General features: G+C 35.9%; 1 protein-coding gene across 2 annotated transcripts in view; it reads right to left on the minus strand.

Annotated features, from left to right (window-relative positions):
- Positions 1 to 233: 233 nt before the first annotated feature.
- The window catches only part of FER (FER tyrosine kinase), a 73,401-nt gene continuing 59,591 nt past the window's right edge, over positions 234 to 14,043 (minus strand). For both annotated transcript variants that reach the window (XM_053474376.1, XM_053474384.1), the window contains 3 exons: positions 7,108 to 7,262; positions 1,778 to 1,900; positions 234 to 1,330 (listed from right to left, as the gene is read on the minus strand). In XM_053474376.1, the coding sequence (XP_053330351.1) occupies positions 1,188 to 1,330; positions 1,778 to 1,900; positions 7,108 to 7,262 (421 nt within the window). In that variant the 3' untranslated portion in view covers positions 234 to 1,187. The remainder of the gene's footprint in view (positions 1,331 to 1,777; positions 1,901 to 7,107; positions 7,263 to 14,043) is intronic.

Consider the following 14,043-nt stretch of genomic DNA (forward strand, 5'->3'; position numbering starts at 1 on the left):
TGAAGAGACGAAGATTTGCAAAAATGCCCTGGTTGAAGATAAGACGCTAAAGACACAAAACCAAAACATTCAATCAACATTGAATTTTTACAGGTTTGGGCTTTTCCATATTTCATGCCCTTTAGCACTCAATCAAATAAAAATCAAGGTAGTGGGGGGCAGTAGGGGAACCAGGTAGAATGAGCACCAACTAGGACAGAGAACTTTGTTGGTTATGAGAGAAGGGGGTTATAATGTAGGGTAGTCAAGACAAGGGTTGGAAGCTGGGTATCCTTGACTCCTTTACTCAAGGAAGGAAAGGCAGGGGGCATATGGGTGCGGGAAGCAGAAAGCAGGCACTGGACACGCCAACCTCTTGCCCCATTTTAACACAGGACTTAGGAAAGAGTGCACCGTGAGCGCAACAAAGGGCTTTGCATCAACAAAGAATGCTCAAGGCATCCAGGCAAATGAATAAATAATGCATATATAAAGACAAAGGACAGTACATCATTTCAATAGCTTTTCGGTGTGTGGTTTTCTTCTCTCTCTTTAATTTGGCATGACTTCTAAATATCTTTGATCTGATCTTTTCCATGCACAAAGAGCTACTCAGGTGATAACTCATGGTGTAAGTGAATCAACCCCCTTGACATGATTCAGAAAATCTGGTTACATTTTAAAACATCATAACTTGTACAGGCAATTAGTTAAATGAAACCGAAAAAACATTACTGCCTTTTGCAAATGCCCTTGTATCCGCTACTCCGCCATTGCTAGTCAACATCAATATTTATCTTGTCATTATCACAGTTTGGAATGCACTGAAAATCTTGTTCATCAAGACCCAGCCGAAAGACTTATTCAATGTTGCATACATTATAAAACAGTATCGGAATGATGAGCTTTAGTACACAACCATGTATACCCACGTGTCCCATAAAAAGTAACAGATGATCGAAAATGTGCTGGATGCTGCCTATGCAGACAATTAACCAATACAGTTGAAATTAAGCTACTAAGTTGTTTTTAGGAGGAATCCTGAAGATGTAATAATTAGTCGTTCTGTAGGTGGCTTTTGTGATACTGGTAATAAAGGCACAAACAATAAGTATACAACACCTACGGCATCTATAGCAGTAAGTGGAGGAACTCACTGTATTAAGAATAGAAAGATACAAAACAAGTGTCCACTAGGGTGTTTGGTACTATGTTATTTTCTTTTTGATTACTGAAAGCTCTTTCTGCATTTCACTGAACTTTGGTCGATTTTCTGGCTTATACTCCCAGCACCTCTGCATTATTTTAAAGATTTCTTCTGGACACTTTTGTGGGGCAGACATCCGGTAACCTATAACAGACAATTTTCAAAAGGTTAGACCTAAAGACACCCTCAAACATTATACAAGTCTAAGGAAAGTTTAATGCATATTCTTTTGTGTAACCAATAAGCTGAAGCACCCAGCTGTGATTAACAGACAGATGTGTCTGAGATGTGCAAATGCAAAGTCGAAGCAGTAAGTTATTCACAAAAAGCTGATCAAATAAATGTTTTTGTGTTCTGAAGAGCTACAGAGCCGATGAATTACATTTTTTTTCCATGATGAGGCTTTGGCAAATCTCTATTTTAAGGTAAATTGGATGGGAAAAATAATCACAGTACTAAAGCCCAGGAAGAAAAACATTACACTGTTCACTGTCTAGAGGCAATGGGTGTAAATGCTAAATGAGTTACAATAACATATTCCTAAAAAGAAAAGTTAAATATTTTAATTATATTTGTTTTTTGTTTTTTTACCCTTTTCCACTTGTTCTCGGGCTTGCTGATTAGTCATTCCTGGGTAGGGACATACTCCCAAGCTGAAGGTTTCCCAGAGGAGAATCCCAAAGCTCCATACATCACTCTCTGAACTGTATCGGCCTATAGGAAATGAGAAAATCAACAGAAAACATGAGGGTTATTGCCTGATTTGAACTGTGTTTGAGAGAAGGCCATATATATATGTATGTCACACTTCACACTTCAGAAATATCTCATCATAACGGGAGGTATACAATAATTTGGCAGTAAGAGAATATTTTCATGTGTGCTTTTGGATCTGCAAATAGCTCGTGCATCCCCATTGGGTTTATGGTGCAGTCAGCAGTATCCTTGCTCAGTCTAGGCATAAGAGTCTAGGCATACTCAAGCAGCCATACCTGCCAAAGTTACCACTAAGGGACACTTTTTATTTAGAGTGGTGGCAGAGTTTCAACCAGAATTTAAAGTGTGACTTATGCTTGGAGAAACAGAGTAAGACATTTAATTCATTTGGCTTCCAATACAACCTATACACTGACACCCTAATCTACATTTTCTATCCTTCTCATCTCCCCTTCCCATCTCTTGTAACTCGCCTCACCGACTGTCCTTCTGGAATTGTATCATAGATGGCGTTGCATTACCTGAAGCTTAACATTTTAAAGACTAAATTTATGGTAATCCAGCCATCCACTCTGTCCAGAATTCCAGACATCTCTATTACTGTTGACAGCTACAACATCCAACTGACCAAGTTTGCTGCCTTGGTGTCATACTTTACCCTGCTATCTACTTCATCCCTCATGTCCAGTCCCACACCAAATCCTGCTGCCTTTACCTGAAAAACGTCTCCCGAAATTGCTCATTTCTAAACTGAACGTAGTTTGATCCCTTTTAAGAAAACATGGCATGTCTGACACTAGTTTCTTAATAGCAGCAATATTTTTTTTGACAGTGTTAGCTGTGCCTGGCTCTGTCCAAACAAAAATAAAAAAAATAGTACACATATACTTTCAAACAAAAACACACAAGAGCCAGATTGTGACATCTTGAATGACAGAGTAATAAGATCCTTTGCCTCTGAGCCAAGCATTAAGAAAGATGAACAATGACACATTGCGCCAAGTTTTTAGTTTTAGTTTTTTTTTTTTTTTTATGCCTCTTTTACCATAAGATTTATTCTTAGAATTTCACCTACTAGTGCCCTGGCCTCAATTTACTTTTAAAAGGCCTTTCTGGGTATTTGGTTTCAGTAGAATTCAAACATTTACTGTATATCTCCTCTTCTATGTACTGAACATTTTATTTTAAATGTTCTTGTTGGAGTAAGACCTTCCGGCTTCTACATATGCCAAGAAGATCTCTGGCAACCGTAGACGCTTGTTAAAGCCATTTTGCTACCTACAGCGATAGAAATCATATAGGAATAGTGTGTTAACTGTCTTGAGGATTTAGTGTGCACTTAAACTAACTATCTTCCCCAGCTGTGTTAAATTAGTTTTTGAGTTTAATAGACCAGAATTAAGACCATTCAATATGCGGCTGGAAGTTAACATGAGTTTTCTTTCTGCTTACCCATTTGCTTCAAATTTTGGCATGCTGTAATTTCACACACTTTGCAGAAGTCATTCGGTTACTATATATTAAATGTAATTACATTTCTCAAGATAGAAGAAGCCGGGCACAGAGAATTAACACAGTTTTTTGTGGACTATTTTGAACATAAAATATATGGAATGTCACTTTTGTGAAAAAAAAGCATTCTGCTGCTTGACATGTTGTCTGATTAACATGACGTATTTCTTCAGAAACAAACAAAAAAGCTAACTGAAAAAAACTAAGTAATTTGGCATATGCAAATCACAGAAGTAAACAAAATCTATTCATTTATGTGAAATTACAGTGTTTGTGCCTGACGTACAGCAATTCTGGCTGGCTGGCTAAGGAGAAAAGACTGAGGAAGCATTAATTGTAGACCACATTTAAGTCCAGTGGTGCTCTTCTGTTATAACACGTGCTGTAGACATACCTAATATTAACGATGCTGAGAACACAGTTTGAAACTTGACCTACTCAGATTAATTGTTCTAATGATGATGATGAAGATGAGGAGTGCTGTGCGGAGTAATCATTGGTATTTGTAAAATCTGTTAACGTGAACAGACTAGTCAAAGGCCTATTTTCTTTTTGGGTTGGCCATGATCACGCAAAAGAAGGTTTGTATAGGTATAGTTAATTACCGCCATACTTCACTTGATTGCACTGTGTGAACTAAGGCTGATTATCTAAATGGTAGGTGATTTAAGTGGAACTTTAACAGAAGGAGTTTCATCAAAATGCACTGAAGCATAATTGGAAAGATTTGGAACGCTATAATTTAAAGATCACAGTGGTTCTGAAATGTTTTCCGATTTTATTTGAAGCATGGCTTTTTGGAGCACACTTAAGCAGTTAAAAAGAAGGTTTTTTTCCTGTAATTTAAGACAGTGTTTCTATGCCAATCAAACAAAACCAATGTGATGAGAGTTGTTTTTCTATGGATCTTTAGTGCTCAAGTAGCTGTTGAGTCTTATCTGTCTCCTTGCTTTATGTTTCTTGACACATGGCTATAATGGACACGCGCACAGCACTTGCAGGCTCTTGTGGAGAGTGGTGAGGAATCTTCCTTATTTATCATCATCCCACCCACAGGACACCAAAACACAACCCCTGCACAAGTCAACATTCCTTGGTCCTCCCCATATGCTGAACTGTTATGAAGGGAAAGCAGGTCCCCATCCAGATCACCTAAATCACCCAAGTTGCAGACATGAAGCCAGGGGACTAACACTTATATGAAAATGTACTGTTATACTGGGGAAAAACTCACAGAACATAAAATATTTAAAGTGATGTGTCGTAGAAGAACAGATGGGACGGTGATGCAGACCTGCGTATCGGATGCACTGCAGAACGTGAATAGGGAAAGGTCCGATTTTCAAAGCTGAGATACTAGTCTCAGATCTACCAGATTGTACTTCAACATATTCAAGGGACAGAGACTATCCATAAAGAATCTGGGTGTTTTATGTTTGGCACCGTTATACATTTCAGCCTTCATGCAAATAGTCCAAGGAAATCCAAAGTGATATCAGTTACTTCCTTGTGTCCACCATGAATACCATATTGTTTCCCCTTGACAGATTAGGCACAAATTAGGATGTACACTGGGGTCCGCTCTGCATAGGCCCGGCCAGACGTTCTGCCTTATAAAAGTCTATGAAGGGCTACATAGCACAGTATTTCATGGTTGACACCAATGGCAGCCTCCAGGTCTCAAGATAAAGATGATGTATTGCAACAAAATGAGACAAAACCAGGCTATATCAATGCTGGCCAAGATTACAGTTTACAGTACAGTACAATATCTGTCCCTAAATACAGGGACAAATAACAGAACCAGCCTTGGAGACAAAATGATATAGCTTTTTTAACTCTTCACTATTAAAAACATACTTTTTACCATTTTACAAAGGAGTTTGCCTAGAATGCCGCATTCTGCTTTAGGGACCTTACTTTCACTAAAGACAATAATGTCAAAAAGTGAAAGGATCAGCAAACCAGCACGTGGTCTTCATGATGCACCAGGAATAATGGAAACATTTACAGTTGTACGGTTAGTTAACAATTCATCTCACCACATGAACTGTGGATTATGGCGGGACAAGCCTGGAGAGATTTTCTCCTACTTTGCAAAAAGCATGGTGAAATTGATGAGGTGAAAATTTACAGCTCACCTACAACATACCATGTAGTGAATAAGCCCCTGTAACGAAAAGGAAAGCTGTAATATTTCTCTCTCCAGATGAAAACGTTTGTTAATGTGCCCAAAGCAGAATACCACATGCCTACAACACACTGGAAATTAACATGTTACTGACTTATCTGGAGAAAAGAGGGTAAAACCGGATTAATTTATTAGAAATATGTTTACGTTACCCATTCTAAAACAAAGGCTAATAGGGCATTTTATATCTATCTAGCAATTACCCCTTGTGCTTCATTCTTTTAAAGATTATGGGCCTCTACTAAAAACTTTTACTATGCTTTTTCTATTTAGCTTGTGGTATGACTTGAAGCTGCATTGGTTTGCAGAGTTACAGAGAGTTATAGGCAAAGCGTGCATCACTTTTTCTAATGGTTTTCTATTGGATAGGCTATATGACCTACTAATATTGTGGCCAAGCTTCTACAACCTTTGTTAGAAAAATGCTCATGTTATCGTAAATATTATTGCTGACAAAGACATAAGAAAGTAGAAAATGACTAGTCTATGATATATGCACAAGTTCGCGCCAACACATCTACTCTATGTTAATATATATATATATATATATATATATATATATATGTGCGAAGGGTCAAGTATAGGCCATTCTTAATTATGCAGCTTAAGAGGCGTAACCTGCTTGAAAAGTAACCAATCAGAATGATGCATGCTATTAGAAGTAGATAAAGAGGTTATAAAGGGAGAGTTGGCAAAGAGAGCATCGTGGTTTCTGCACCCTCTCTCTACTCATTATGATTAACAACGCATGTTCATCCTGACCCTGTATAGTGTATAGTTCAATGGATGAGGAGCCCTTAAAGAAATCACACCGAATTAACTATACATTATATTGGGCCAGCCATGCGCTTCATACAGTCTATGCTCAAAGGGGTTAGCCGTTCATAATCAACAGTGAATCAAAGAGCTAAGACCGCGATTCTTCAGCAAACTCTTCTGCCAACTCTACTTTTAGTCAACAGACCTCATATTGACAGCTTGGAGTTAAATGTTTATTATTTGTATTTATGTTTAGATGGAGCTGTGACTGCTTCAAATAATGATAATATTGTTGATTTTTTCTCATTTATATAAAGCTATATTCCACAGGCCAATTTGTTCAATTCTTTTTTAATAGATGTTAGAAGCCAACATTTTCTAACAAACTACTTTCTAATTGCGTGCAGAACTGATACATTTTAACACATTTTTCATTCTGCTTCACCATATCTGCAATTACCAGCAGGGATGATCATACTCACATTAGGCTTTCACTCCAGTCTGCCAATTAATAATACAGTAAAACACATTAATGTACCTTTTTATTGAAGAATTAACATTATTTGCCTCTAATCCTTCTCAGTATGATAAAACAAATGTACTACCATGAATAAAACAAACAAAAACACAATCGCAGTAGATAAAGCTATTAGTGCGTTTAAGTGACGTGGTTCACACAGAGATGCTATAAATATATATATATATAAATATATAGGAATAAGAAGATATTTTACTTCCTTACCATAGTTCAGAGCTTCTGGGGCTGTCCATTTGATAGGTATTTGTTTTAAGCCGGAAGATGAATATATTCCATCATCCTCTTGACGAGACATGCCAAAGTCACTGATTTTCAAAACATTATTTTCACCTACCAGGCAGTTTCGTGCTGCCAAATCCCTGTTGGAAAAGAATTATATTTACTTTCAGATTAACAGCAGTGAAAGCACATGAATTATTCTACTGTTTGTGTTTATTTCTTTCCGGCAGAATACATGGTGGTTTTTAGAGAAAGAAATAATAAAAACAAAAACAAACAACAAAAAAGATATACATCATATTTGGTCTCAAAATAAATATTCATGGAAAATATATATATAACTATGAAATATTTAGTTTATAGCACACTGATGTATAGAAATAATAGGAGGAAATGAAAAATGTACCTCGCAAGAGAATACTGATGATATGTATGATTCTGTCCCTTTAACATTTCAGGTACACAGCATTGAATGGCAGGTCAACAAAGCCTCTGAGTAATTGCCATTTTACTATTATATTTTATTTAAGTAGCGACAACAATGTACGCAGCGCTTTTTTCCCCCAATACATATGTTCAAACGAAATGATGAGACCGGACAAATCGATACATTAAGTAAAGAGGGGCACTGCTCGCAAGCACCATTTTAAAAGGCTTCGAAAGTCACTGATGTTCCAGATGCTGGGAAGGTCCAAAGGCATTGAAGTATTTTTTTTTTTTTTTTTTTTAATAGACCAGTATTACAAGCTGTTTTATTGACACAGTTTCCAAGGCAAAGGAAACGGCATATGAAAACATGACCCGTTTAAATTATTAAACTGAAATATCCCTAGCCATCTTGTACCTTCCACAGAGTGCATGAAAATAAAATAAACGTATATCATTCATGCTGTAAAATTCCCATTTTTTTTTTTAAACATGGGTATATCATTTGTAGTTTCTTCTGGACCAACAGAATGGTTGAAGTTGATGGACGTGAGTCGTTTGTCAAACTAACTCCCTATGTAACGACGTACTATGTAACGTTGCAATCTGATTAAATGAGATGTTGGGCCCGTTGACACACATCACAGTATGGGAATCTAGTCTGCACAACGGTAGAATATAAATTGATTAAGTATAGATTTGCTAACAGATTTAGGTAATATTACGAGTGTAATATTGAACAACAGGACAAGTAGCTATAGGCAACTAGACTGAGAAACTATGTATGATCCAAGATGTTTCGCAAACAAGACTTTACAGCTAATCTTTTTATTGTTTATGAAACAGGGTAAGTCATTTCCCTTTATAAAATACAGCGTGAATGAGATATTTTGTATACATATGCAGAGGAAAAATGCATTTGTCTCCATGCCGTATTTATGATCTATGGGGATTATTAAAAATATGATATGCTTCTCCTATTTTTCAATTTATCACCACAAATCAGTTTCATCCATCAAGATTTTGCGGAACTAGGAGTTTAATCTCTTCTGTTTAGTACGATCGTAGAGAAGCCCAGTGACTCTGAAATAATGATTCTGTATATGGAAATGTTGCTATGCTGAAAATGATTATGAAGATCCAACCTTTAATTTGACAATACGCAGAACCGTGCAACAAAATGTAATTATATACTGTTCTATTACTCTATGAATAAAATCACAAGAAGGAATTTGTCACAAATACAGGACTCACTTTATGAACTGCCTCCACATATTCACTATAGTATATATAAAACTTAAGAGGCAATGCATTTAAATACCATGGAAAGCCTGGTGCATATATTTACATTATTTGTTGAGGGATTGCAATAAATATTGAGCGTGATGTATTCTTCACGTTAGAAGCCTTATTTTGGCCAATAAATCATTCACTGTGACTACAATAAAATTTTAAATGCTTCAGTATGAAGAAGCCCTAACCCTTTCCCCAGCACTCCTGGGGTTCTATCAGTGTTACCATCCTTACTAAACACTACAATTAAGATAGTAGTTTGGGTTTCAAGAAAATGAAAATGTAAAAAAGATAACATGTAAACATTTCTCAACACTTTGTAAAGCAATAAGAATAGAATTGTATTAGTAATTATTTATGAAGTATTTACCCAGGAATGATACTTTGAGGTTTCTCTCATTTTCAAGTATATCTGGGATACACAAACACTGCATTTTTAAATTAGGTTAATATACATTATATATATATATATATATATATATATACATACATACATACACACACACATACACATATATACACAGCAACACTATTATTTAATGGTTTTAATGTTTCCAACCAGCACACAACCAGTTCTGTTTGTGTTTTCTTCCTGAAATGGATGATAAAAAGCTTATGAAAGAGGAGTAAATGCTAATATAAAGAAAAATGATCATACTAATTTAATGCCAGTGTAATAATAATAATAACGGTTGATTTCAATACATATTTCCATAAACAATAATACTTGTATGTAAATACGTATGAAACAAAGTTACGAATAACATTTTTTTTTTAGGAGAATTCAATTTGGAGCAAAGTTCTGAAATTCCAACTTAATTGTTTTTTGTTTTTTTTTATAAGCCAGAAAACCTGAGCTAAAGTACAGCAAGTTTTAATATACTGCCGTTTGTTAACAGATTTGTTAAATATATGGGTGGGTTAATACCTTAAAAGTTAGGTTTGTAGTTTTGAGAGGCAACAAACAGCAAAAGACCCAACCATCTCTCTGCTATTATTTACGCCCCGAGTATTTTCTCTGCTACTTTTGTGTTTTCATTAAACAATAATTTATAACTGCTGTCAGCACAAATAAAAGAATATGCAATGACAGTCACTATGAAGTACAAATAATATAAGATGAATATTACACATTTATGAGTTTCTCATTATTGTGTTCACAAAATGTTGCACGCCGAAATACCAGGAGACGAAACAGACTAGAGCGGAATATAAATGAACACATCCGTAGTAATAAAAGGATTGTCTTTCGTTGGATTTATAATACACATAATGTCCATGGAGCTACTTAGTTGTAGAAAATCTAACTTATCAAACAAAAATGTTTCCTAAAAAAAAAAGTGGGTAATTTGAGAGCTAACATTTACTAAATGAGAAGTCAGAACTACTATAATAGAAGTACTAAAATCCCACCATATCTGACCTTGTGCAAGCTTATTAAACTAGTCTTTTTCCTAAATATGTTTTGCATACACTATATTTTGCAGTCCAATACACTCAATAAATATTGAGTATAATGGGAGCCGCACTAATAAATGTATTATAACTCATAGTTTAGCACTTTAAAAGTTTGAAGATCTAGAAAATTACTATTAACAGATGAGAAAAAATGCCATTGGGAATGTATTAGAAACCCACATTATTTATAGCACTGTAAGCAGCAATCTATGTATCCTTCCTATTGTTAAAATTAGAGAATGTCTGAAACTAAATAGATATGTTACCTTGGTCAATCTTTTCCACGGATCTCTGCTTGCCCCAGGTAAAATAGTATTTTACATTTAAACCAAATGTCTTCCAAATAATTACACTATTTAAAAACAAAAGTGCTAGCTGTAGACTGTTTTAAATCCAGCCGTCGCATGCACTTTAATGTAAAGGACAGCTGCATGGTTCCCTTTTAGGTTTTCGTTGTGTTGCTTTTGCACATGGATATGGGGATTGTGCACTCGTATTTTCTTCATTTTGAAGAATGCATGTTAAAGTGCTCATGGAGTACATTAATATACATTCTTCATTGATGGGGGTATCATGACATTAAACCGTCTCTATGAATTCATGATTTTATAATGTTGCCGTTTCATCAGAAACAGAAGACATTATATCATGCTTTCTGGGCATACGGGAAAGGTGAGCACTAGACCCATAGCTAGTATGAGGGCCAAGTCTTTTCTGTATGATATTACTGAAACGCTCTACAACCCAACATAAACTAAAAAGGCTTTAAAATACGCACCTCGCGATCATACGTTTCAGAAAAAAAGATTTAAACTTTTAGCTTTTCCTTGGCTGCTCTTTTTAAACAACATACTGCACGTTATAGAAAGCTTCAATACGTTAATTACTGCTGCCAAATTGCATCTATTTTGAAAGGATCGAGAATAGGTAAATTGTTGTTTTATAGTATAGACTTAAAATTAAAGCGAAACCCTCCCCAGGTATTTACAGCAGTAAACCTAATTTTTCAGGTGTAATCACAAAGCACCCAGACGACTTTATTCTAGAGATGCCATTTTGCTGTTAATATAGTTGTGATGGAAGTAACACTCTGTACATTTCCTTAGTGACACCAAGATGATTTATTGGGGAATTATTAGAGCGTGGAGCTGCAAAGATGATTAATGATGGAAAGTTCCAAGGGCAAGCGACTAGTTTCAACCATCGCCACACATTTTAAGGCTCCTAAGAGCAAAGCTGTAGAGTTGGAAAAAATATGGTCACATTACAAAAAAGTTACCCTGAAAGCAAATAAAAGGTTACCTTAGGTATCCAGCAGGAAAAATGTGTACCAATTTTCATTATACCCATGTAAAAAAGTTGCCCTCATACCCGCAGTCAATGCAACAAGTCAACAATTTACCAAATTAATCAAAATCATAGGTCCGGAAATTTAATTTTAAAACTGCGAGTGAAGTGAGAAGACTAAACTGTCTTTAGTGAGTTAGACCAACCAGCACAATTCAGATGAATTTACCGGCACAGCTAACTAAAGGAATACACAAAAAACTTGCAAATATATATTCTTTTTACACACATCTAAAGAAGCATACGGCTTAAACATTGCTTAGTTTAACAAGGTCATTTTTATGAGAAACGGATCTTTGCTACTAGAAAGAGGAAAATGTAGGGCTTTTAGAAATGTAGTACATAGGGCGTAAAGGAAAGCAAAAAACGAGAAGTTAAACTGAAAGACTATTACACTTAAAAGGGTGAAACTAAGGGCTGACGTATATTGTGCAGCGCATGACAGAAGGAAGAATTTGCAGCATGCGGAAGAATGGATTGTTCTTGCAGTTCTTCGTGTAATTAGGCTGCCAGTACTTGTTGCTTTAGAAAAACACATCCTTGAAAAAAAGGTGCATTTTTAAGATGAAATAAGAGATTTCTTTAAATTAAGCAACAAAAACTTGTCAACTTTCAAATCACCAAAATGTTTCTTTCCCAGCTTTTAAGGAAGGGATTCTGCTGAAATGACGAAACAGAAAGGAGGGCTAATGGGATTATTTTTCTTCCTTTCAACAGCTTGGAGCAAATGTTGAGAAGAAATATGATCTGAATACGAGTATCATTATTTTGCAGCACGTATTTTATGCATATCGTGCTAAATTGCTCATGGCGAAAAATAAATAAATAAAAATAAAGTTTTCTTTTTTCATTCATGGAAACAATGGTCATGATGGATTGGGACACAATGGCAAAGCATTATTAACTTGCTAAAGGGAAATTGTACTGTAAATTGTTGTAGAGGGTTGTATTATAATGTATAATATGCAGCGTTTCCTAGTACTATTGCCCCTTTGGTGTATCTCAGAAAATGTGCAAAATAACACTATGCTGTACAGCAGCCCTCGATACACACACACTATATATATATATATAAACACACATACACACACACAGATATATATACATATACATACATACACACACATATTTTTGTAAATAGTTTATTATATCTTTTCATGTGACATCACTGAAGAAGTGACACTCTGCTACAATGTAAAGTAGTGAGTGTACAGCCTGTATAAATCAACACACAGCCATTAATGTCTAAAACCTTGGCAACCAAAGGTATGTTTACCTAAAAATTGCCTCAAAGTCATCCAAAAGGAATAATGGACATTATGATGCCACAGGTGCACCTTCCAAAAAATGTCAGAAGTCTAGTCGTACCAAGCCTATTTGTCAACTCAAGTGGGATCGGTTTTGCAACCAGAACTATCATGGGAGCAAAAACCCTTCATACTAATATTATTTGAAACTTTACACACATCCATGAAGCGGGTTCCTTTTGGAAAACATTACTGCACTCCTTAAAAATGTGGATATCAGATATTTTGACTTATGAACAGTTGAGCGCAGTTGGTACAGCTGTATGCATCCCAGACTCTGCGGCCTATGACACCTCACAGTCCAACACGGGTTTACTAACCCTTCTGTCTTTGCCTGGGATAACAGCGTAGGCCATACTGATCCTGCTGCCAGAAGCGGCAGCATTTTAAGCACTGATGTAGATTTGAGGCTAAGTTGGCACATATCTAATGGTGCCCTTAGCGAACACCTGTGCCTAATCAATGTGTAGCGGGGTTCTGTATCATTAATAATAAGGGAGTCCAGGCAACCCTTGACAGTTTACAGCACCATTAAGAACATCTGGTCACAGGATCAGAGCACAGGGAAATTACCTGTCATAAGTAGCTGAATTCATTTCAGGTCTCAAACCTGTATTTGATCATTTAAAAGTAACCAAAGGGTCTGTGTCGCCTCAACACATCAGGGCAAAATGTGCTTTAGAATGATGACTACCAAAACACAGGATTACATTTGTGAGACAATCTACACAAAGAAGCATTTTTGATAAAGGGTGATTAGCGCTGATTTGATTTCATGTTCTGATGCACATACTTAGTTGCATGACTTGGTGCCCATTTCTATCATTTATTTTCTAAACTGGTTAACGTTTCATGGCTGAATACATACCTGCGCGGAGGAAATCACTTCTCCGTAGCTAATGGCGTAAAACAAATAATATCAAGTACCCACACATTGAACTGAAGGGTTTATTCAATTTCAAATGAAGCCCCCACGAAAAAAAACAAAAAAAAAAACACACACATTCTCTTGGTCTTATTTTTTGAGCTTACTGATGGACATGACTCTCATTATTCATTTTAAATTTAACAAATACCTCTCACAAGAGAA

The sequence above is a fragment of the Spea bombifrons genome, chromosome 1 (assembly GCF_027358695.1).
Source record: "Spea bombifrons isolate aSpeBom1 chromosome 1, aSpeBom1.2.pri, whole genome shotgun sequence".
Classification (NCBI taxonomy): Eukaryota; Metazoa; Chordata; class Amphibia; order Anura; family Pelobatidae; genus Spea; species Spea bombifrons.